This window comes from Semicossyphus pulcher, unplaced genomic scaffold, assembly GCF_022749685.1.
Source record: "Semicossyphus pulcher isolate SPU_LCO1_2020_fin unplaced genomic scaffold, fSemPul1.0.p SCAF_14, whole genome shotgun sequence".
NCBI classification, from domain to species: Eukaryota; Metazoa; Chordata; class Actinopteri; order Labriformes; family Labridae; genus Semicossyphus; species Semicossyphus pulcher.
This window is the reverse complement of record NW_027211648.1, coordinates 24,417,975-24,443,665: the sequence shown is the minus strand read 5'-3', so window position 1 is coordinate 24,443,665 and position 25,691 is coordinate 24,417,975. Positions and strand designations below refer to the sequence as shown.

Sequence of the window (25,691 nt, the reverse complement as noted above, 5' to 3'; positions counted from 1 at the left end):
AGGATCTAAAGTGGCCTATATATCACTGTTATCACTCGCTGAGTTATATCACTGTCTGCTCCTTATTGCCCACAGTATGACCAGAGAGCGTTGGAAGGCAAATATATAGAAAGACTTATTTTTTCTTTTTATTTCAAAAGAAAGAAAAAAGGTTATTTGGAAAGAACCAGAAATGTTCCTTTCAGCCAGCTGGAGTGGCGGAACATGTCTGACTGACAGCAGCTGGCCAGCGTGCCGGCATTACACTGTTGGGCAAAACAGAGTAAACAAACTTGCACAGTTGCCTAGATGTCAAGGGCAGGCAGTTAGTGGTTGGTGCAGTTAGTGCAAAATGTTGTTCCCGAACCCAGAGAGACCTGGAAATGTATGACCTGGAACTGAACAGGATCGGTCTATTATTTGAAAGCTGGGACCCGGACCCATGCAGAACCGACAAACATCGGACCTGACCCCGGCCGGGGGAAACAGACCCCATCAGCACCGACTTGCGTTAGTCAGCTGTCAAAACAAAACTTTTTGTCCTACCTAATGTGACGTAGCCTTTCCCCCAGTGCATATAATCCATCCTTCTTGCCAAAAAAGTTCAGAAAACGCTTCCAGGTTTTCTGTTATCCATGTCATGTTGATAAAAACAGCAATGCTAATCCACTAGTTATTTCAGATTTAAAGTCCACTTGCTGTCATGCAGTTGGATAACAAATGCGTAGCCGTTTAGAAGCAACAATGCAGTTTTGTTGCATCTAGCATTATAAAGATACCGTCGACTATGTGTCCTTTTGTACAATGATAACGATTACTCTTTCCCACGGCTGCTAACATTAGCATTTCTAGTTTGCTATCATCCGTGTTGTCCGAGTCTGACGAGTGATCTGACCCTTCACTCGGCCAGGTCATTGGTGCCACCTTGTGGCCAAAGCTGCACTTTGCTTACACTTTCTCTACACCATAGCAGCAGCCACACACGCTGTCATCATGACCAGCGATAATAATGTTGATCAGACCCAGAACTCGGGGTTACAGAATGAGTCCCGACCCAGAACCGGTTGCCCATATGAAAAGCGGACCCGAACCCTTCCGGGTCCCGTTTCAGGTCTAATAGGACTAATATCCTTGTCCTGTCTCTTTTCAGCTGTCCTATAAATAAAGGCAACAGCCCAAAAAAAAATTAAAAGCTAACTAGCATCTATCATGCTATTTAGCCTGCAGAAGGTGAGCAGCAACGAAGCATGCACGTTTTGGCTGTGTTCTTTTCTCCTCTTAATGTTACTTTGGCGGCTCATTAAACAAGCTAAGTGCAGGACAAGGCATGTTCATCTTTGTTAGCCAGATAAGAAGGAGAATTTAGCTGGAAGATGGTGTGACCATCTGCTCTGCCTGTCACAGAAACCTGACATTATGGCTTTATGCAAGATGTAGCTGTACCTAAATAAGGTCACTAGGTGGAAACCAAACAGTTTTCTGTCCAAGATAGTTCAAATATATAATGCAAATGTCTTCTATGGTTTCTGACATCCCTCCAAGAGATCACAGCACTTACAGAGCCGATATGTTTTCTGTGGCAGATGGAAAATGTAATTTCTGTTGGTCTTTAATAGGATAACTTTAACAATCTGAAATTAAAGGGACCAGGCATCAGGTAATCCTCGCGTGGACCTTGATGAGGTCCCTGGACCTCACTTTGGATACCCATGCTCTAACTTGTCACATTTTATGGCCACTAACTCCTGTTTAAATCTGCGATCGAAGCTCACAGTGATCTCCCTGTTGTCTCTCTTAAGCTTACTTGTGTTTTTTTGCCAGGGGTGGCTGTCATCCATTATGCTCTGGAGTTTGTTCACTGGCAGCAGAGCGGCTTGCTTCCCCTCACAGTTCACAACACTGAGACTAAAACCCTCACAATCCCTCTAGTCGGCAATGAAACCATCCATCATCCCCTATTTAAGCGTTTGAAAACTAAAGGCTTTACCCGCTGCTGAAAATGGAGGGAAAAGGGGTTAGTCGCTGAAGTCTGACACTTATTATTGTGTGTTCTTTTAGAGGGGCAAATTACCTTAGAGTCAATAATGAGACAAAGCTAAATCTTTTTGTGGAAGTCACACATCGTTAGTTTGTGGTTTGTTTTGGTGTTTTATGTCCGTAGTATAAGTGTTATACATTGTCTTTGGGGGAATCAATCTTTCTTCTATTGTTTATTACTTTGGAATAAAATGTCACTAAACCTTAAGAAACTCAACAAATTTTATTTATGTCTTTTGCGAGGACAACCACAGTTTGTCAACATAAAATTTGTTTCTTTGCATTATTTCATTCATCATTGCATTATTGTCTTCTAATGTTAAGCCCAGGGTTCCCACGCGTCCTGGAAAACCTGGAAATTTAGAGACGAGTTTTCCAGTCCCGGAAACACCTGTAAATTGATTAATATGACCGAATATCTTGGAAATAATTTATGTTGTCCTGGAGAATTTTAGTTTACTTTAGCCCATCACTCAGATCGCATACGTAAACCTAGGTGTGTATTTTTGTGTATGACTGTTGGTAGGATAAGCTGTGCGGTAGGACAGTTTTGCCCTCTCCTGGCACGCAATGTCTCCTCCTAGTGGTGACTGTATTTATAAACCCATTGCGTTTCTGAGTTTTGACCCTTTGAGGTTGCTGTACCTGGTTACTGTGCAGTATTGAAGCAGCAGATTGTTAGTGTAAAGTGAGCAGCTAATAGTTAGTTATATTCCTGTAAGCATGAGCACACATGTCATTTTATGTTAAGCTTGTGAAGTAAAATGGATTGTTTGTTTAGATAATATTATCGTGATCGTAATGCTAATTTCCATTAGCACACAACTAAAACACTGGATCTTCTGACTTAAAATTACTTGATGACCTATTCTGATGTCAGCTAGCACAAGTTTGCTGCAAGCGATATAAGATTGCCACCTTGAGACACTTTCTAACCAACTGAAAGATGATAGAAAAGTATGACACTTGAATATTACAATCTTTTTTTTTTGTTTTTCAATATGTTGCTATGTTCTTTCAGGTGTAACTTGGATAGATGTAGGCTTAATGAACGACTTCACCTCGCCATTAAGATGGAACATAACAGAGGTGTAATAATCCCGCCTTGAAGGGGCTTGAGATCCTTGATCACATCATGAACACACATCATGAACCCTGCATCATTAAACAAAAGGAGGAATAAAACTGGGGTTAAATGTGTCAGTGTTAGGCCTACCGGTAAATTATGTGATCGTCCTGTATTGTCAAGAAAAACTCCTGGAAAAGGTCCTGGAAAATGATTTCTTAAAAAGACAGGGAACCCTGTAAGCCTTACAAATTTAGAGGTTATAGTACTTGTTTTAAAAAGACAAGTTCTTTAGAAAGAGCTTAAAACTTAAAAAGGGTTAGATACTACGGACAAAAGTAGCAGAGATCAGGTATGAAATGAAAAAAGGAATAACAACTTTCACAAGAAACCACAACAGTGGTTATGCCCGGAAGTGAGTCGGCTAAAGTGCTTCTTGTGTTTGGGAGCTTTGTTTTCAAGAGGCAGAATGAGAAGCTTAGCAGGCGGGGGTCCACACCACTGTCATCCAGTTATTAGTTTTTAACACAGTGGGTCTTAAAGTGCTCTGTGCAGACAGCAGACAGGGAACTGGGCTGTACCAAAGTGAGACAGAAGTCGTTTAAGGTTCCTCTTATTTCCCCCCTGTTCTGACAGCGAGAGGCAGCGGCTCTCCAAAGGTTCGCTCTGAAAGTGATTTGTGCTGTGGAAGCGTGTTTTCTCACACCCTCCCTCTGGTGAGGGAAATGATACCCCCCTTGTTCTGACAAATACCCACGCTCTCTGTGCTTGTCTTTCTCTTTCTTCCGTGCATACACACATACAAAGGATCTCAAGCACACATGCACACACACGCCTCCTTTCTGTTGTTTTTGCTCTCTCAGACTCAAATTCAACTTAACAGTGAGAAGCTGCAGTGACAGAACAGACTGGGAGGGAGAGAGAGTGAGGACGACTCTTCCAGAACATCCGAATGCACTGCCTGTAACCCCCCTTACCTGTCAGTCACATTCATTAAAGACCCACCCCCTCCTGCCTCCCAGCCACTCAGAGCTTCAGTTCAGACAGATGTGGGAGTTGAGGGAGCGATGAGAGACTGTGAGTGTGTTTGTGTGTCTGAGTGAGGTTCAGACAGAGTGAGAGGAGGAAACTCATGGACTAGCTCCAGGCAGTTGAGCATGATAGCACACACAAGGCAGACACATCAATTCACAAAACCTCCGCTATGGTGTCCCTGCATCCAACATCGTTTTTCCAACCAAACGTCCAGTTTCATTTTTATAAAGAGGATGTATCTCTGGGAAACAGTGTGCAACAGCAGACTAACAGACGTTGTTAGCTTACATGATAGTTGACATAAAACATAAGACACTGAAATAAGGATTACAATTTTAGGTCATTTTAAAAAAATTTAATTACCTTTTAAAGGTACTATGCGGGGGCGCTGGTTTAGCTCAGTTGGTAGTGCATGTGCCCTATATACAGAGGCTACAGTCCTCGATGCACTGATCGAAGGCTCGACTTCTGGTCTGCCGATCATTTGGTGCATGTCATCCCCCTCTCTCTTCTCCCAACATTCCCTGTCATTCTTCAGCTGTCCTATAAATAAAGGCAAAAACCCCAAAAATAATCTTTACCAAAAAAAAAATACAATGCGAAGCAATTTACATTTATTAATGGATTTATATCGCTAAAAGGTTAACAGATTCAAGTCATGATTTACACATATTTTTCTAAGTAAAGGACAGTTTAAAGAGGAAAATCCAGAGGAGGTAATATTTTAGGCCCTCATAATTGCCTTGCCTCTTTTACTCTGTTACCCCTACCCAAGTGCCAACAGTGTGCAACGCTAGCCAAGGTTAACGAGGAAATGGATCTCCTTAATGACAACGTATGAACAGCTCCCAAAACAACAGGGACTCCAAATACACACATGGCCAGTTTGGCCATATGATATTGTGACCAATGCTTGGGGATAACTAGGGTCCATTCAGTTTTTGTTAGCTAACGTTAGCTTGCTTGCTTCTTATTACAGACAAATTGCTAACTGGCTAATGTACCAAAATACTTGAGTGGATAACATCAGCTAAATCACCCAGGCCCTTGGGACCATGATATGCCAATGTTTTAAAGCAACCAATGCCAGTTAACCACAGTCTAGTGACATGGTTCTCAAGTGGTGGGTCGGGACCCAAAAGTGGGTCGCAGAGTTGTTTTTAGTGGGTCGCTATGTGTGCTTGAAAAAAAAAGTTATGGCAAAAAGTCTATGCTGCGCTTTTATTTTTGAGGACATGGGTTTCCTATGACCTGCGTGCAGTAGTAGTGTATTTTATTCACCATCCATGTATCCACTGATTGTGTAATCCCAGCTACAGTTACATTTACATTCATGAAACTTGATGAGCCCTACAGTAGTCGCATTTATGTTGCATGTTTTAGTTGATTTCTGTGGAAAAAAGGCTGCTAATTAAATGCATTGTAGAGGGAATATTTTCCTCGCACTGCTACCTGCTGGTCAGCTAGCCGTCTCAGGTCCAAACTGCACCGTTTCTAGTCATTTTAGTGCGTGTGACAAGTCTCTGTTTTGTCCGATGCCCAGGATGCGCTTTCATGCTTAAGGGTACTGACTCCTGGTCACATGGTGTCATAATTAACACACACACATAAAACCTTACAGATAAAATGACAAATTTTCAACTGTTATACTGTGAAAATAACATGGATATTTTTATTAATGGTGTGCCATCAAAATGGCATTTGTGAATCGGTAAAATAAATAAATTGTCAAAAAGACATTTATATTTCAAACTTGAACGTCTGAATACCAAAAACATTAAAAGTGTCCCGTGATGTCGAAATTATGAGATATAATAACTACATACCTATTCATGTATTTGACATATTTGAAATTCAGTATGGCTGTTATTAATCATAATTTGTTTTTGTCACACTTATTAGCCTATTGTCTTCCAATGTAGTTCATGCAGCATGGAAGTCAACTCCCAAGATGTCTTCTTCAATCAGTAACATTAATCAATCACTGTAAACAGAAAGCTGATTACTGTTGCTGATGCTGTTTACACTCTTGTGAAACCTGAAGGTGCACAGAAATCATGAAAAACTCATGTCTCACTAGGACTGTCTCTATAAGGGAAGCATTAGCCCTTCTCTGTTCCTGTGTGCATGTGGATATTTCTGCTCGGTATATTTTGCACCATTATAATGCTTAAGCCATAAACTCACAGCAGCTGGGGTTTGGCAACTGCTCAGCTTTTCTCATACTCAACTGACATCCATGAAAGCGATTCTACAGTGAACTGACATCTCTCTTCCTCCCTGCAGTCCAACGCCATACTGAATAAGATCTGCCTGGAACAGAGCGGCCCGATGGTGAACAAAACACAAGTGAAAGGCGGCGGAGGAGGAGGTGGCGGGTCTACGTATGTGTTCAAGGTAAGAAGGTGCTCAGGGAAAGATGCCCTTATAGAGGGATATTTTTATACTTAATGTTTAGAGGCTGCACAAAGTTATAGAGATTTGGATTTGTGTGGTGTTTATGTTAATGAATATGACATCTATAATATCCGCCCAGATTCTCCGTTGCCACAAGAAGAAAACATTTTGCATCACAGCATTTATGGATATCGACATGTTGTCCAATATTATTGAGAATATATTAGTGGCCTGCTGTCTTTCATTATATTAATGATCATGAAGAACTGGAGCTTAGAGTCCAGCAGAGACACCACCTCGGTGTCACAACTCTTATCACTGAACACTGCTTTCTTACAGAGAGTAGGATCAGGAGATTGATACCATGTTCACGTCTGTTATTGATTATTTAGATACAACCAGCATGATTAGCTTGTCTTTTTTGCCATACAGAGTGTTTCATTAATAGTTTGAACTTATACTTTCAAAACGTAATTCATTAAAATTCATAACATGTTATCAAGAGCCAATTTGGAGGTCTTTTGGACTCATTTGCATGTGCAGTAAAACACACATGGCTTCCAGCTAATGCCAGTGTAAATCAATCTCAACGAATATTTGATGATCAGAGCAACTGCTCCGGGCATCCAGCATGTGGGAAGTCTGATGATGTACTGGAGAGACAGATGACATTCGGTTGGAGTGGCGATGGAGCTGGTTAGGATGGGTTAAACAATTCTGGACTCTAACCCAGGAAACTGGACCGTTGTGAAAAACTTTTAAGTTGATTAATAACTTAAAACAAAAAGTCAACCTTGCGTTATTATTTTAGCCCACACCATTATTTTTTTCCCAAACTTAACCCAGTAGGATTTTTTGGGACTAAACACAACCCAACAGATCGTTTCATGCTACAGGGTGACATTAAACAGACCCAACCAGTTGTAAGAAAGAAGGGAAACTGACCTTTAAACATGCACTGAGAGAAACTTGAAATGGACACTAAACCAAGCTATCTTGTGTGTCTGCATGAGACACCAAAATGAAACCATAACAAAGAGTCGATGTTTGACTCACTGGGGATGAAACTTCTAGGATCTAATGATTTTACGAGGACACATTGGTGTCACATGCCAATAAGAGTCTATTCACCTCAATTTCAGAGCGCTTCTTGCTGGAGCTTACTGTCGCTAGATTGAGAAAGTTGTCTTGCGGCACTTCCGCTTCACTCGCTATTGATCGTTCCGTTTTTTTTAATCCCTCTGTATGCTTCATATTTGCTTTAATTAAATGAAATTTTACTAAGAAAACAAAACGTTGGAAATTAATCATGTCCTGGCATTAGCAGCAGACCTGAAAATTTTACCCTCAATTCACTTGTCCTCCGCCATTGTTGTTGACAAAGTTGATATCTGAAGTTCTGCCCCTTCTTGATTTTGATTGGTCGGTGAGGGAGAAGAGACATTGATGACGGAACTATTTTCAGGAACTATTTCAGATGAGAGCGCTGTGGGCACAGCAACAAAAAACAGTTGACGTTGAGGGTGTTCTTGCCATAGACTGTATAAATAATGGACATAGTCTCCGTGACGTCACCCACAGGTTTCTTAGAAGCGCTTTGAAGCCCCAATTGTCTTCATATTGGAAATGCCAGAGCCGGCTAATCCAGAGACAGTCAAAGAGGCGGCGTATGAACAAGCTGAAGCCTGTGGCTGAGCTCTATGGGCGGGCCGCATGAATCAGCCAGCTACGGCTAAGAAGCTTGGCTATATGCTTCTCAGCATTGTGGTTATTAGCCATAGACTGTATAATTAATGAATGAGTTTAACTTTGTGTTTCCCACAGAGGACATTCTGTTTGGGATGGTGACTGACTGCAGGTGTTTATTTATCAGACTAAAGTAGCGGACTCTCTGTTCGCTCGCCCTGTGAGATACAGGCCAGTCCACACATAATAGAAACTTAAAATAACCGGTCCTCTCATCACTAAGATCCGCTGTAATCTCTTTGATAAACACTGAACAGGCTAACAAGCAGCTAAAGCGAGCACAGTATACCTGCTACTTAGTGGCAAAAATATATCAATACAATACTAGTCGCATTTAACTCACTGAAAAGTTGGAGCTCAGACTTCTTGCACGGCCATAAAGTTCCTTAAATCCTACAGAGAGAGAGAGACAGATTATTTGTCCAAACTTTGAATGAAAAAAATTCCCAAAAGGCTCCAACAACACAAACAAGTGAAGTTAAGTTCAGTGACTGTGTGTCTGTGTTGACGTCTAGCAGACAGCCTGCAGGATTCACCTGTCAATCAAGTGAGCGGGCCCCTATGATTTAAGGCTTGATGTAATTAAAACAAGTGTGTTATTAAAAAATTCACCCCCTGTACAATTATCTTGAACATTAAAATTAGCTATTTATAACAAAACCGTTTTTTGTACCAGGCTGTAAACATGTTTATTTCTGCTGTAAAAATGGGCCTTCGTCCATCTGTAGTAATGTTATTTCTTGTTTTCTGGAGCCTCAAGTGGATACTCGAGGAACTGCAGTTTTTTTGCACTTCCGCATTGGCTTCATTTTTCAACACAGGAGGTTTCCACTTGTTTTTTGCGCTGAGGAGGCTGAGCACTGAAAATGCTGAACTGCATTGGTTTTGTATAGAAAATAGGCACTGCTAGTCGGTGTTTTTTTTTATAACATATCAGCTAGTGAGCATTAGAGGTGCTGGTAAGGCTGACCTTTGGGCAGAGCCAGGCCAGCTCTTTATGCTGAGCTAAGCTAACCATTAAAAAGCTTTATCAACTTAATTACCAAACCAATCTGAGATGGTTTTCATCTAAAGTTAGCAAATAAGCATATTTCAGAAATGTTGAACTATTCATTGAAGTTCTGATACCTCTACATAAATCACAGACTAACAGAACACATTCTTGACCCAGTTTGACAAAGGAGTGTATATCCCCCTCATCATCGCTGCTGGGGGCGGTGGCCGGGGCTACAGCAGCCAATCAGAGACCCAGCTGGAGCAGATGGACTATGACCCAAGCCAACCAGGACGCAATGGGAAGTCCCACGCTGCAGGTACACTACACAAAGCTTTGATATGTGTTGGTGCCATTTGTATGAGTGTGTAGCTGATTGTGTGTTTTCGAGCAACGCAATATACTGGGTTCCTTGTTTGTGAGTGCAGTTATGTGAGTGACATCGATACAGAGAGGTAGTCATTGTGTTGTGTATGAGAAATTGAGAGCATGATAAGAAATGACTGAATAGATGAGAGTAGATGACGAATACCTCCATCACCGTGCGGTGTTGCTTATCTTTCCCGTTTTCATGATGAGAAATCTGTGTGTATTCTGCTCCCCTCTGCGTGCACACAAACTAATAAGCTGAGTTTACAGATAGCCTGAAGTGGAAGTGTTTATTAGCATGTCTACCTGAGCTTGTAAACACATTCATTCATCCTGAAGGTGTCTCCTTCTGTCTTGATGCATAAGTTTCATAGCCGTTCCACCTCTGCGTGCCAGAGTGTTTGTGTTCCAGCAAAAACAAAACACAGTGTGGACCTGCTCATGATTATTCATACGGAGAGCGCTCTGTCCCTCTTAATCGCTGGGCAGAGCTTCATGTTCCATTCTCCCAGCCTAATGTTACATCCATGCTCAGTGCAGGTTCCATTATTCATGTGCTCGGAGTTGACGAACGGCTACGAAAATACAAGATATTGATTTTTGCATCTGCACAAAGCCAGAGGTTTACTTTTGAGGAAACTCTGCGAATGAACAATGAAATATGCAGCATGTCTGGAGGGGGGGGTTGTTGCTTGTACGGTGAGATGTGTTTTTTTCTCATTTGTTTGTATCTCTCAGGCTTCACAGGAGGAGGAGGGAAATTAAATTGGCTAGTATTTGGGAATATAGGAGGGATTAATTTTAATTTTATTAGCTGTAACTGTAATCTCATGTAGCCAGGTCTGTTTTAAAGGATTTCTGTTTTTGTGGTTATGTGTTGTTATCACTTATGGGGGGATTCCTGCATATGAGTGTGTGTGTGTGTGTGTGTGTGTGTGTGTGTGTGTGTGTGTGTGTGTGTGTGTGTGTGTGTGTGTGTGTGTGTTTGCAGTTAGACAACAACTTGTATTTCTGCGGTTTGGCATCTTTTTTCCACCACTTTGATCCATTTAAGAACCCACTCTCTCTGCCTCGCTCTGCCTTTCCCTGTCTCACACACACTGTTTCACCACACAGCCCATTACTCCACATCATATCAAAGGTGTGTTGTGTTTGTTGACAGGTGGAGGCGGAGGTTGGAATGACAGTGCTCCTGTCAGTCAGGGGGGCAGACCGCTGGTGCTTGGAGGCCAGGGAGGGCAGGCCTGTCAGAAGTTCTGGCAGACTCACGGCGGCTTCGGGGGCGGCGGGGGTGGCTGCATGTCCGGGGGAGGCGGGGGAGGCTACAGAGGTTAGTCCAAGAGATTTCCAAGTTTTGTTTTTATTTCAGGAACCAGATGTGTAATGTATAAACTGTCCTGAGCTATCAATATGGCCCAAATATAGTGATATATGTGTGTCAGCACTCTCTCACTCACAGCTTGTCAAATACGGCAGCTAGGTCAGTGGCTCTACGCTTCACAATATGACGATCTAGGTGCCTCTCTAGTGTCAGTTCAGACCAATGACTGTATATAGATGGACAACGCATCTCCATCTGCTCTCATTGTACGAAATTGATGCCAAAATAGCCTCTGTCATCAGCAGAGCTGTCAATCATCCTTTTTACAGCATCAAATAACTAATTAAAAATAACTAGTCAGAAAAATGAACACTTGGACATAAATCAGTATGACAAGAACTAACTATAATGACAGAAACCATGTTTGAGAAAAATGTCTTTGATGTGTATTTTGATTTTATAGTTTGACTCATGTCCCATCTGTTCACATGGAGGAGGCGGGCTTTATGACCTATACTGCAGCCAGTCAGCAGGGGGCGATAGAGAGGTTTAGGCTTCACTTTTAGGGAGTTGTCATGTTGTCCATCTTTTTATACAGTCTATGGTTCAAATGTACAGCTCTGCGGTCAAGTTAGTTATAGTATATAAACAACAGCTGATCAGAATTTCAAATTAAAGCGGTCTTGTTAGCAATAAAAATTAACAACATTTTACATTTATTTGACTTTTGCACTGCAAAAAAAAAAAAAAACGTGCTGAACTTTTGCTTACAAAAGCAGTTTGGACATGTTTAAGCATCACAAAATTAACCAAGGTTTGTGAAAAAGATCATTGTTTGTAAATAAATACAAGTAACATAACTAAATGGTAAATGGACTGTACTTATATAGCACTTTTCTAGTGTTCCGATCACTCAAAGGGCTTTCACGCTAACATGGCAAAGTGCCAATCTCCAATCAGGATCAATGGAGCAATTTGGGGTTCAGTGTCTTACCCAAATTGCCTTACCTTCCAATTGAGAGACGACTGACTCTCTGAGCCATAGCCCTGAGTTACTTCGAAACCAAATTTGAAGTAAAGTATGTATGGTACATAACTAATATGTTCCATAACCTGAACAGCAGTCAACTTTTGAAGTGAAGGTCGGTGAATCCTTTTCCTCTGGATGAAATCTCATGTTCAACCCATTCACCTCCCCGACCACCACCTCAAGAGCACTCTTCATATCAATCACTTGACTTCAACAGCACATCATACCAATCAGCTGTTACTGAAAATTATGCTAGAGAGCTACCCACAGGTTCATATTATTAAGAGCTGGGCCACTGACCAATCTGCTGTATTTAATAAGTTGGGAATGGTAGTGTGGTGTAAGAGAAATTTTAATGGGTAGATAACTGGGTCATAACAGCATGAGAAGTACACAGTATAAGGCATGAAAAGAAACATATAAATAAGAAATATGAATAATAATGAACCAAATAGTGTAGTAAGCATTATGCAAATATGTGTAACATTATAGCACACAGAGAAGCAGAAGGAGGACAAGCGTAGAATATATAAACATATCGGCCTGTATGCGAAGAAGAGAAGGACGGTAAAAGAAAGACTGACTGGGATTACATACATCCCCTGTCGACTCTTCTATCCTTGTGTTTCTGTCTGGATGATATTGGAAATTTGCTTTTACATTTTTTACTCAGTCCCCAAAGAATGTACCTTGTGTTTCTTCATATAAGGCAAGACACTGAGGTCTTGTCACTGTGTGTCCTCTACTTTATTTTATAGGTGGTAACACCTCCTTAGACAACAACCCCAAACACGACGGTGATGATGGCACGTCCTTCCTTGGCCCAGAGGGCAACCCCTTCCTCTATCCTCTGAAAGGTAACGTGAAGGGATGTGTTTACAATTACAGACAAACTGGTCAGCAGTCAGCACCTGCTGCGCAGACATCTGTATTCAGCATTTCATACGTCTGTAGGTGAGAGTTAATGTGTTTGTACTTCACAGGATGATGAGAGAAAACAGTTTTTGCTATTGACATTTTAAATTAGTTTTTGTTGTACATCTCGTTTGCTATCTACACTTTGAAGCATCCACAGCTCATAACTACTACAGATCTGTACAGCTACTTGAAAATGGGTGTCCTCACTCCCTGACATCATAAAATAGTAAATAAGAGAAGCAGTGTTGGCAGCCATGGAGGGGTGAGAGCCTTGAGGTTTCTGATCTGTCAGAAGACCCATCCAGATCATGTCAATTATTAGAGCACCTCCGGACAGAGAGGAAGAACTGCTCAATAAATCCGTCTAGTGAACATCTATTGACTGATCTCTGCTCTATTCTTCTTGTACATTTGAACTTGACACAGTCGGACTGAAAATTTCAGCTGTGGAGATAAGCTTGTTGACCATCAATATATCATCTAAGATTCCCGCTTCACTCAGCTCTATAGAGAAATAGAAAAAAGGAGAAAATGGGAAAAGAAATTGAATTGCTTTTTTCAAATGGTCCCCATTTGGCTGTGGGAGAGTACGCACTGATATCTCTTTCCTATTAAGCTTAAATAGGGGGGATGCTGTCAGGTGAGGCAGTGCCGCTTTCACAGCCACACTCCTCAATTTGTCATCAACGTTGCTTTATTTCCTCCAGGGGAAGACAGATTTCAGAGTGAATTTCAGCTGTGAAAAAGACAGAAACTTCAAACTTCAAATTTTTCATTTATAAAACCACACATTCACCACAAACCTAACATTATAAAACCACACATTGTCCTCACATCTCTCTCTTTTGGCCCGAGCTGGTGGACAAACAGATATTTAAGCTACGCTGGTTTATGTTGTTAAAAACATACGGAAAACCAAATGATAGATAATAAAAGAATGTTTAAAATCTAAATCAAAGATTGTATATCACCACCGTGACATCACCCATTGTTTTGTTGACTAAAATTTGAAGCCTGGAATTTTCACTAAAGCTGTCGCATCTTGGTTTTTGGAGCCTAATGTTGGATGAGAGGTTGGAGCTGGGGGGGAACTAGAGGTTAGCAAACATGAAATCATCAGCTAACGCTAGCACTATCTTGGTTGGCAAAGTGCATCTGTAATTCATAGTAACTGTGATTTATTGGTATGCAACTTTTGGCTAGAATAAAACAAACTTTAAATAAAACATACTTTGCAAAAAAATTGACAGCCAACTTCTTTTCAATGTATTTTGGTACAAGCCCGGGCTGAAGATGGCATTTTTTTAGGCGGCTGTTGTAGCGACTTGTTAATGAAAGCGTAGTCACGCCTTAATCGCACTTAGTTTTATCATCAAGTTTACTGTAAATGGGAGCATGTTTCATAAAATTCATTCATGCTGTATGGAAATCTTGAAACTAGCGTTTGAGACCATTCCTCAAGTGAGAATTAAAATGTATTCATCTGTTTCTATACAATATATAATGACTTAATAAGAGCTTTAGACTCATTTTCAGCACTAGTCATTATTATCAGACCTACAGGACATGTCCACTTGTTGTACACAATCTATGGTCCACATCTGTCTTACATCTGTTGAAGGATTTACGATCAAATGTTTTATATTCCTGCTAAAGAAACAGTTCACTTGCTATAACTAGTGGTGTAGAAACTGGAGTGATAAGCATCCAGTGAATCACCGACCCATTACCATAACACGTAGGAGGGAATATCAGGTCGTAATAGCTGTAATTTGGTAATGTAAAATATTATTTCCTGTATTAAGGTCAGGTTTAAGGGCATTTGTGGTTTAAAGTTGTAATCACAAATGGCCACACCAGTAATTTCCCTCTCAGCTTGAACTGCACAGGCAGGTTCTCCAGCTCAAATGTAAACAGCAGGTGGAGCTGGACAAACCTGCAGGGTGCACTGAAAACCTCGAAAAAAGAATATAAAATCATTCCATTAATGTTGACACAGGCAACCTGTTTGCTATTCAGAACCCTAACCTGCTGAACACAGGCTGCTTTTACACCAGTGTGTAGGAAGATGTAGGCTTTCATCAGTTTGGATCAGAACAAAATATTAGATTATAAATATTAGATTAGATCAGGAGAATAATCAGAGAGGACTAATGTGATCATGCATGCATGCATGTTTTGAGAGGCCAGGAGAGCTTCAATGAATCTTCCTTGATGGCTAAAAGAGAAATTATAATTTAATGTGCATTGCAATTGTGGTGTCAAGATTCAGATCCTGAAGCAAAAATTAGCTTTAAATGTGATCATCAAAAACAAAAGCAGGATCAGTGACAAACATGTCTGAAGGTTAGAGGGGGTATCGTGCTGTTTCACAGTTTAAGTTTGACATACAGTATAATTTTACAATGTTGGATGTCCATACTTAACGTTGGTTTAGTTTCAGATCTGTAGGTAAAAGTATTTTGGCGTAATCCCCAGAGTATGCAGGCTGCGGTGAACGCTTGCTTTTGGACAGACTTCTCCAGACGCTTCACTTTGTGATGAAAGCATTTCTTTAGCTGTGAAGGAAAAACAGCAGTTTTTACTTTTCCAAAGGACAAGAGCACCAGGCATTCATTTCACATCGAGTTTACTTTTTGCAGACAACCCTGAAGCATGGACATAGAGTAGGAGGCAGGGTTGGAAATTAACCACCCGCCAAATGCAGGTGTTTTTGTGCAGTGTCGGGTGAATTCGCTTCATTTACCAGCCACGGTGGCAAGTGGCATATACGAAGTAATGCAATTGCAGTGTTGGTGTTACGTTCCCCTGAGTGGGCTAGGGGATAAATAACAATTAATTAAAACTTAGGAAAAAGAAGGAATGAACAAAGTATAGGCCAAGTTAAAGAAATTTATTTACAAATTAAACAAAAATGGAACACAAAGCGAGCTTCTTTCAAAACCAACAAAAGAAGCTGTTCTAAGTCAAAAGACTAATTAAGCAAATATTACAACTAACAATAACAAACACTAAGTCCTCGAATAAACACCCTCCTTCCACAAAAGGAGTACACATGGGCATAAAGAGGTCTGTCACACACACAGCCGAATGGCCCACTGGCACAGGCTGCCTCATCTCTCCTGCTCTTTATACTGTCTCCTGATTGCTGAAGTGGTAACAGGTGAGTCCAAACACCTGCTGCTGCAAGGGGGAGCTCTCTGCTGCTGTCTGAAGTGTAACTGTTAAGGATCAGTTAATGACTTCACCATATACGCGGACGTGTCAGTATGACCATGACATCACTGTCCAATCCTATATTTTAGCAGATGTCTGCGACGTCTCTGCTGCTGCGGACAGCTCTTGAGTTTAATTCACGGAGGAACGCTCATTCAGAGGATTTTCAGTGAATAAGCTAACACAACCAACACCTACTAAGTAAACCATCATTAGTCTGCAAGCACCAGTTAGCAACATATCAACAGCTAACTACAGAACATAGAGGAGAAGAGGTGCACAGAAACGGAGGCAACGGAAGAAAAGCTGACACGTTTGGATTAGGGGAGAGTGGGGCAAGGTGAGCCACCTCATGTTTCTGGGCAGCTGTGCACACTTTTTGTCATTTAAGCTACTTTCAGGAAGCTCCCATCATTTCTTTCAGGCAGTGATGAAGAGAAACAAATGGGAGAAGGGCTTAGTATTATTTAGGACTACATACAGTAACAAGCTACCTTTACAGTGTTGCTGTAGCTTAGCGTGCTACCGTTCTGTGAGAGGAAGCTTCAGTACAGTGAAGCTAAATTTAATATAGAGTAACTGGTAGCTTAGCTTACTACACTACATTTACAAGTTAAAGCTAAACACTGTCAGGAGGAGACAGGCCAAAGAAGTGAAGGTCAGAAAATGTTTATTTAATGAAAAGTGGAGAAACGGTGACAATGGAGAGTCCCAGGAGTGGTTAGCCAGACAATGTTCTGTTCGGCATGCTGCAAACACACTTCTGATGCCAGTAAGAGAACTATTGGTTTCATTTAGGGAACCTAAAATCCTAAACCTGTTATAATGTGCCATAAAAGACAATGTAAAAAAGATAGTTCAAGAAAATGGAGGATATGGAGGATGGAGGCATTTACCATCCTGAAGAATTTTAAACAAAAAAATATAGTTCAACTTTTCTTCTTTTTCACATGCAGTTACACATTGTCGGTTAAACTGAGAAAGTGCCTGGTAAAAAAAATTGAGCGGCTTGTAGATTTTGAAATCCACCTGCCACTGTGGCTGGTGGACAAAAAAGTTAATTTCCAACCCTGGTAGGAGGCGTGCCACAAACAATAAGCTCTGCCCCTCGGCAGGCTTTGGAGAGCTGGCCAATCAGAAGAAAGCGTGCTTGTAGGAGACAGAGCTGACCGAGTCGTTACAGGCAGAGGCTGTATGAGAGCCTGCACAGGGCACCAGTGTGAGAGAAATGAGGAGTGTTTCTTAACTAAAAATTCTGCTAAGCTACTCCACAGGTATCACAGAGTGAAATATGAAGCTTGAAATTAGCATAATACCCCCCCTACACACACACACACACACACAGACACTTCCAGAGATTTACTCGTACATTATCCATATATTCGTATAATATCCAAACAGATAATGATGTTTATTGCTGCCCACAATAAGCATGATGTAAACCACTGACATGGATTGTTGTAACATCTGTTGTCCCCTTTAAACAAGCCTTCTGACTAATTTTGGGATATTTACAGAAATGTTTACGCTGTGCACTATGAGAAATAAACTGTAAACTGTAAAATTAAGACCATCATCAAATATGCAACATCATTATAATTCCAAACCAAAGTTAAAAGTTAGGGTGAATGTAAATGTTTTTTGTCTGCATATTTGAATCTTGGATTCAGAATATTTTGACCCTCCAAGGCAAGACCATGCAAATAATTAATCAACAAGTTTAAGGGAAGAAAAAATATTCACGTACGTATAATTATAGGGATTCTTTTCTAGCTTTGAAAGTTAAAAGCTGGTACATAATAATATCTAATAAAGGAGTAGGAGTAGTAAGTAGGAATACTCAACATCTAACTGTCTTAAGATCTACATCACAGAACGTCACATCTTCACAGCAGCCTGCAGTAAACATATGCAACAGAGACATTATTCTTCCTTTGAAAGCTTTCTAGTGTTTCTAGGTTAGTTTTATGTATTTGTTGTACTGCTAAAGCTGATAAAAGAATGATGAGAGAAAATAGATCCTGCAGATGATTGCATATGTTCGCTTACTTAGCTTTCACAGACGCCCAATGACTTATTCATGTACGACTGATTTGTCGGCGTTTCCGGTAGTTTACAATTAGGATAATTAGTTTCTTAAATCTAAATTAAGTAATGAAGGTTGTGAAGTCTTTCTGAAATAATTTATGAGACTATGGCAGTGGCTCGTGGAGGGCAGGGAGGCTGCTGGATTTAATTCCTGCCAAGACCACAGCAGATGCTTTCTCTGATTAACAAACCGTCCGTTAGAATCAGTTAATTCATCTGGTTTAAGCTGAGAGTAGACTGGAATGAAAATCTGCCAGCTCTCAGCCCTCCAAACAAACATGACCTGTCCTGGCTTCATTCGTCTCCTATAGATGGTTTAAGCTGGGTGGTGCAGTTCATGAAAAGACTGTGAGCTGTAAAGCTGGCAATGAACCTGCTGACCATGATCTCTGAAGCCATGCTGATCCATGTGCTCCAGTTTTAACCTAGTGTTAGTGTACATGTTTAAGGCTATAGATGATGATTTCATGGATCAATTTCAGTCATTACAGTATCTACAGTAATAACCACATCAATCATTCCATGTAACACTCAGTATGTTCAAGGAATGCCCCCTTAAAGTTAATGAATCAAGTCAATGTTTGAGAAGACCAGAGTCGACTCACATTTAGTCAGAGGTCTCTACGCTTGTGTTTTGTAGCTGCTCCATTGAAGAGAGCAATGCACGAGCAAAAGCATGTAAACAGACTTTCAAAATGTCCCGTCACTTTTCATGGTTCACCCTGATTTTAACAGGAGACAAATGATCCACCAAGGTCTTCTTCTCTTTAACAAACCAATCTGGTAATAAACACAGCTAAAACACTAAATATAAAAGTTTCACATTCACAAACCTGTCTCTCCTGGAGCTCCCACTCTCTTCACCAGCAGAATTAAATCTTTCATTCGGTCAAATTCTGCAGTGAAAAAATAATGACCACTTGATTTGAAACAGGAATAAAATAGTCGGATGAAAAAAGTTTTCTTGCCAACAGCCGGCACTTACAGAAGACATAAAAATGCAGTCTTGCATGTAAAACATGAGACTCGTGTTGCCTAACATGGTACTGAACTGAAATAAAAAAGAACCGATAGTTAAAGCTTTATATTGAGCAGCCAAATTAGATTCAACTGATAAAATTCAGAGTCAGGAACAGCACTGACTGTGCTGTAAGCCAGGGCTTCTCAGACACACACAAGTTACAGGCCAAACCTCTTTGTTCACATTTATCCAGGGCACGCACCTGTTAATCCGGCTCAACCTACAATTTTCTTTTCACTAAATGAATCACTGTTGAACATTTAGAAAAGTGAAGGCGCTGGTTTAGCTCAGTCGGTAGAGCAGGCGCCCCACGTACAGAGGCTAAAGAGCTTGATGCTGTGGCCACAGGCTCGACTCCGCAAAAATCCCAAAAAATAATCTTTAAAAAAAAAAGATAATGGTAGTGAGAATAAAACTTGTCTGACTGCAAAGTTATTGAACTTTGTCTGGTTTTACTTGGAGAGATCCTTGAAATGTCTTATTCATCACTGCTCATTTTTGGAAACCTCTGCTCTGCACCCTGTGTGTGTGTGTGTGTGTGTGTGTGTGTGTGTGTGTGTGTGTATGTTTATGTTTGTGTGGTTATGTGTAAAGCTATGGAGGGGGATGGCGAGGTGATCATCAGTCCCGTTCAGAACTGCAGCCACTGTGAAAGCGGTGAGTGCCACGAGATCAAGGACAGAGTTGTCTGCTACTGTGATGATGACCTCATCCTGGCACCAGACGGGGTGTCCTGCATCAACGAAACAGGTCAGACACACACACACACACAGAGACACCTACATTTCAATTGTAGTAATGGACTTTAATCTATTTTTCTTTCAGACAAATATATGTGAAATAAATCTAATTGTAGAAATGAGTTAAACTGAGTGTAATTGTACCTGTAATAGACTGTGGCTCTGTGAATAGATAATGAGTTAATCTACCAAAGTAATTAAGCCTGGGAGGCTCTGCTCTTTATTGAATCTTTATCTGAGGAAACGTTTTTAATAGCACCTTAATCACTCATAATAATTACCTATCTGTAGGATTAGCTTACCTGTTAACACTTTTAGCACTATTAGCAAGTAAGTGTCCTGATTTGTATCTCTGTGCTACAGTCAGATATTGGCTCCTTATCTTATCATGTCAGGTTTTGAGGATGAAAGGATACCCCTGAGGTGACACTGTACGCATGATTGTACATGTATTTTATTATTTATTTATTTATGTTAGTATTTTATTTTGTATGAAGTTCATGCACCTGGCTCTGTGGGTTAAAGCATGTTAAAAGTGACGTAAAATCGTTTTTCACTCAGGGGTTGTGTCTTCTTCTTGGGTTAAACTGTGACAGAGGGCTGTGGACAAATCCCTGTGGATGTTGAATTGCCTCTTCAATTACGATTTGTAATCTCAGATGAATAATGAGTTTGTGAATGTAGATCTAAAATGAATGGCGTAATGTCACGTTACAATTTGAAGCCGCATAACAGGGCTATTACCATCTCAATAATATCTTAATGACCTCGAGTGTCTCCTTGCCCAATGATTTGCAAATCTGTTCCCTGTAATGACAAGCAGCAGATAATTCTATGATGCTGGGTCACAAAAGGTCACAATCTCAATACGCTCTCTCTCGGTGTGTAGATTTGTTCCTCGGCTCAGGCGAGTGAAATGAGATCTCCCCTCGCACTGAAAAGGAATTGACATGCAGCGGCCGTCGCTGCTCCTAAGCTCTGTTGTGTCATCGCTTTCACATCATTAATTAAGTTAGGGATCAGAGTTGCGAAGTGAATGTTAATACTCCTCTGGGGGAGATAACAACTGTGAAACGCTGTTGTTTCCCCTTGTCTCGCAGAGGTGTCCCTGCTGCCTCCACAGCCGTCTCTCTCCCACCTGGCGCTGGGTCTGTCTGTGGGCACCTCAGCCCTCATCGCCGCCCTGCTGCTGGCCGTGTCCGGAGTCATGATAAGTGAGTATTCACACGTCGGTTAGTAGGATAGAACGAAAGTTCTGCTGTTTAAGACACGAGTTTATCAGATTCAACAAATATATGGTGCCTGCAGAAACATATAGAGGATGAGGGATTTTCTAATTGTTTTTTTTTTGGGATAAAGTTTAATCATTGTTTATACAAGAATCTCAGAACCCATCAGCTATCGTCTGATGAAGATTTAACCTAACAACGGCCAATATTTGTGCAGATTTTTTCATATCTAATATCCTGGCGAAGACTTCCTCTTCATCCTCTGGTCAATGTTTACAGTCTGACTGCAACATGAGATGCTTGAGAATGGAGTTGGATTTAAGAGACAATGTCCACCATTGGATTTTTTTTTGTATTTATTTGAGAGTGAGAGAGATGTTCAAAGAAATTCATCTGCATTCAGCTTAATTCATCCTGTGATGATTGCCGTTTGGCCAATATGTTCCACCTATTCAGCTCTCCAAATGGACTATTTTCCTGCATAGAACCACAACCTGCTAAATGAGCTTGTTCCACACTACTCGACCACAAACAGAAACCAGAAGGCCGCTGACATCAAATCTAGTTCTTGGCTTACATGTTCTGTATTCACATGCAGATATCTGATTTTAAAGACTAATTTAGCCTCATGAAGTACTCATTTTCTTTATAGATTTAACAATTCCTTAGCCCACGTTTGTCACTTATTTTGTGGGCAACAGTTGAAGATGCTGGAAAAGTGTGTTTGTTTCCTGGCACAGTCACTGTTGGGCAATATTTCCACCTGTTACTGTGCTCAACAGGTGGAACAAAAAACAATCAAAAGAAATCAGATTCAGATAACCACAATTTATCAAGCAGATCAACTGGATGTTGGATCAGATTAGAAAGGTATTTATCCAGTTGAAACCTTTGACATGGCTGGCTGAAGTTACCAGCAGAGGTGGAAAGTAACTAATTACATTTACTCGCGTTACTGTAATTGAGAGGTTTTTTTTGTGTACTTTTAAAATCTGTAATTTACTTAAGTAGGTTTCGTTTGAAGTATTGTTCTTCACATCCGTTACTGAGTAAAAAAAAAATGTAGGCCTAAATAAAAAACGAAAGGGGAAAAAAATCACGCTCCCGTAAACAACTGCAGTGACTGATGGGCAGGAGAACAAACTGGCGCTAAATCACAAGGAAGATGGACAGGGATAAGTTAGACAACAGTGGTGCAGAACCAGCTGAAGGCGAAACGTTCAATTCTGATGCTGAGATTTTTGATTTGAGATTTTGGTCTTCTTTGGTTCATTTACGGAAAGTCACAAGACTTGTGGCCTTGACCCGTTTTCCTTAATAGATTTGCAGTATGACTGTTTGTTGGTGTTTGTTGGTGAAGAAAAGAAGGATGGTCTGAAGAATCCACAATTTCAGCCACCTTTGCATTGTTTGAAAATGTTTTATGGGATTATCTGAAGTAAAATGACACATTATACCTCCCTAAGGGTTTTAAAAGTCGTGTGTCGACATGTTTTATGTTGTTATTGCACTTGTAAGATTTTTCTTTAATTAAAAAGAACTAGTTTGAGATGTAGATCCTCTTGTCCTTTTTGCACTACACAGGAGAGAGCTCCTTCTGTTGTTAAAAAAGTAACTAAGTGAATTTTGAAACAAGCTACTTTTTACTTTTACTTAAGTACATTTTTAGACAGGTAACTTTATGTAGAATAGTTTAGCACTCTTTCCACCTCATGTTACTAGTAGCTTTTAAAAATACATACAAGAGAATATGTCTTAGTAGATCCCAGCCAGGGTGTCCTGTCAGTGGTCAAAGTTTAATCGGATTGGTCTTGAGATTTTTAGTAATAATTTGAGATTGAAAGGGCCTTTAAGTGAAAAGCTTACAACGCAGCTGCATTTGCAACGTGTCACTAATGGCACTGAGTACTTTCTTAAAGCCACCTGGTTTAAAAGAACAAAGAGCACATATAACATGAGGTGACTTCACACAATAAAACGTGGGACAACACAACAGAACACGTGGGAAAAGGGAAATGTTGAGGTTGTTGATTCTGAACATAAAGAGTCAGACTGCTGCGAGAAGTCTGAGAGGTCCACATTACATAGCTACTTGTACTTTCTGTATTCGGTTTACACAATAGACACATGTTCTTATTCTGACAATCACACACACAAATGCACAAAGTCCTGCAGTGCCAGGCCCGGTCCCTCTCAGACGGCCCTCAGCAGCTTGTTGTCAGATTGGCAAGTGATCCTTGCAGCCAGCGCAGACATCCGTCTGCCCGCGTGCTTTCAGGCTCTTACAGCCAGACATATGCACTTATTGAGCCATCATCTCCTCCACACACTCCCACGCTCACTCTCACGCTCGCAGAAGGTCGCACACATCCAGACACCCACCTACACTCTCACGCACACACCAGTGGCCTAGGCGGGAGCTGAGGAGGTGTGGGACTACTGCTGTGATGAATGAAACGTGCTAATGATGGATGGCTGCTTAGCCCGCGGCTGACAGCACTCGTACATTAGACAGCACTTGGTAAATAAATAACTCCTGAGCACATACACATAAGCATATACACACAAACAATTCTCCCTGAGACTAATGTGTTCCCAGCCCTGGTCCAGGACTCCAGCTCTATAAAGTCTGTTGTTTTGTAGTGTGTGTGTGTAAGAATAGACGGTGTCTTCTTACAGTGAGATGTTCTAGTTTTGTGTTTGTGTTTGCAATGTGAAGGAAGGAGGAAGTTTTCTTGGTTACTGTTTTTTTGTGCAGTATATGCGATGTATATGACATTTTTATACACTGTAGGTATCAAACAGTATGTATCTGAATATTTCAGATACACAAGTCTGGCATCAGATGGAGAAGAATCAATATTTCACAGGCACAAAGGAATTAGCTTTTATATACCATGCTGTTGTACAAGCAAAAGGTCTTTAGAGAAATAATAACTGCTAAGCTTTCCACTTTGTGTGCTTTGGCTGCCAGCTGTAATTTTCTACAAGAAGATGGGATCAAGGTTTTGTTTGTTTCTCTAAATTGTGGATAACTCAGTGGTGTAATGAAATTCCTCTCTTTCATTTCGTCTCACCAGTGTACAGGCGCAAACACACAGAGCTGCAGTCTATTCAGCTGGAGCTGCAGAGCCCAGACTGTAAGCTCAGCAAACTGCGCGCCTCCACCATCATGACCGACTACAACCCCAACTACTGCTTCGCCGGCAAGACGGCATCGGTCAATGACCTGAAGGAAGTGCCACGACGTAATATCTCCCTTACCAGGTAAAAGAGGTTAGATTAAAGGTCCAGAACCAACATTGATAAAAACACTGTTTCTCAGGACATTGAAAAATACATTTATGAACAGATCCAGTATGAGCTGACGACTTCTCTCTGCATCTGCAGTGAAATTACTGAGTCAAGAATAACAGGATCTCAATAAACTTGACAAATGGTGCGGTTCACTATTAATGTAATGAAAACCCATTAGTGCAAACTATTTAAATAGGTTTGACTCATGAATACAGCATGGTGGGAGAAGTAGCAGTTTAAATAAAGGCTGAAATATTAAAGTGTGAAGTCTCACAGCGTATGGGTCTCCCAGCAGCTGAGAAATGGTTTTTGCAGGGCTCCTTTCAATTTTTAATGCATCTTTCATGTGTTTATAGTCCACCAGTTTATCATTCTGGTTCTTAATCTTTGTGAGAAATTATTCTTGCGTACCCATGAATATTTTCCAGCGTGTAGATTTGAGCAAGTTATGAATCAAGTGAAAGATCTCTGAAGAAGTCAAAACTTTTTGTTGTCAAAGTTCACCGTTATGAACGTTGTCATCTGCAGCAGGATGTAACACAGATACAGTTAATGATCAAGACAATATTACACTTTGTTTCTACAGCACCTTTTTGTAAAGATTAAGAAATGTGGCTCAAAGGGGGCTTTACCCTTGAGGGAACCGGATCCGAGTAAACTTGACCACAAAGTCCATTTCGTTTGATTAGTGTGAACACTGTGTACCGTACTGGAGCACGGTTCGTTGATCTGTACCCGGGTCCACTTGAAAATGTGGTCTCGAGTACGGTTCATGTGTACTCGGGTACGGTACGCATCAGATGTGAAAAGCTACTGTACCAAACCATGGAAGTGGACTGCTTTTTATAATGTCTCAGACGAAATCCACATATGCGCGCAGCATCGCCGATCTCATCCTCTGAACTGCACGGCTGATACTGTAGGAATGTAGGTGAGAGTGTCCTTCTTGAGATTTTCTCCAAAATATGAGGCAATAGTAGGCGAAGGTCTGCTCCATTGAATCATGGGTTCATGCGATTCACACGCTTTTTGAGACTGGAACGACAACCTAAACAATGTTCCATAGTTGACTCTTCTTCTTCTTCTTCTTGTTTTTGAGGTGCATTACCACCAGCTTCTGCTTCAAAGTCCTACCGCACGTGTACTCGGGTACGGAACTGCTGCCTGGGGGGGGAGGGGGGGCAATCGTACTCAGCAGTACAAAGCTG

At 40.9% G+C, this 25,691-nt stretch overlaps 1 protein-coding gene across 1 annotated transcript in view; it reads left to right on the top strand.

Moving 5' to 3' along the window:
- Positions 1-25,691, top strand: part of alk (ALK receptor tyrosine kinase) — a 408,113-nt gene that overhangs the window by 363,494 nt on the left and 18,928 nt on the right. The window contains exons 14-20 of the mRNA XM_069661200.1: positions 6,404-6,514; positions 9,432-9,573; positions 10,786-10,953; positions 12,733-12,831; positions 19,812-19,967; positions 21,058-21,171; positions 24,267-24,453. Coding sequence (XP_069517301.1) covers positions 6,404-6,514; positions 9,432-9,573; positions 10,786-10,953; positions 12,733-12,831; positions 19,812-19,967; positions 21,058-21,171; positions 24,267-24,453 — 977 coding nt within the window. The remainder of the gene's footprint in view (positions 1-6,403; positions 6,515-9,431; positions 9,574-10,785; positions 10,954-12,732; positions 12,832-19,811; positions 19,968-21,057; positions 21,172-24,266; positions 24,454-25,691) is intronic.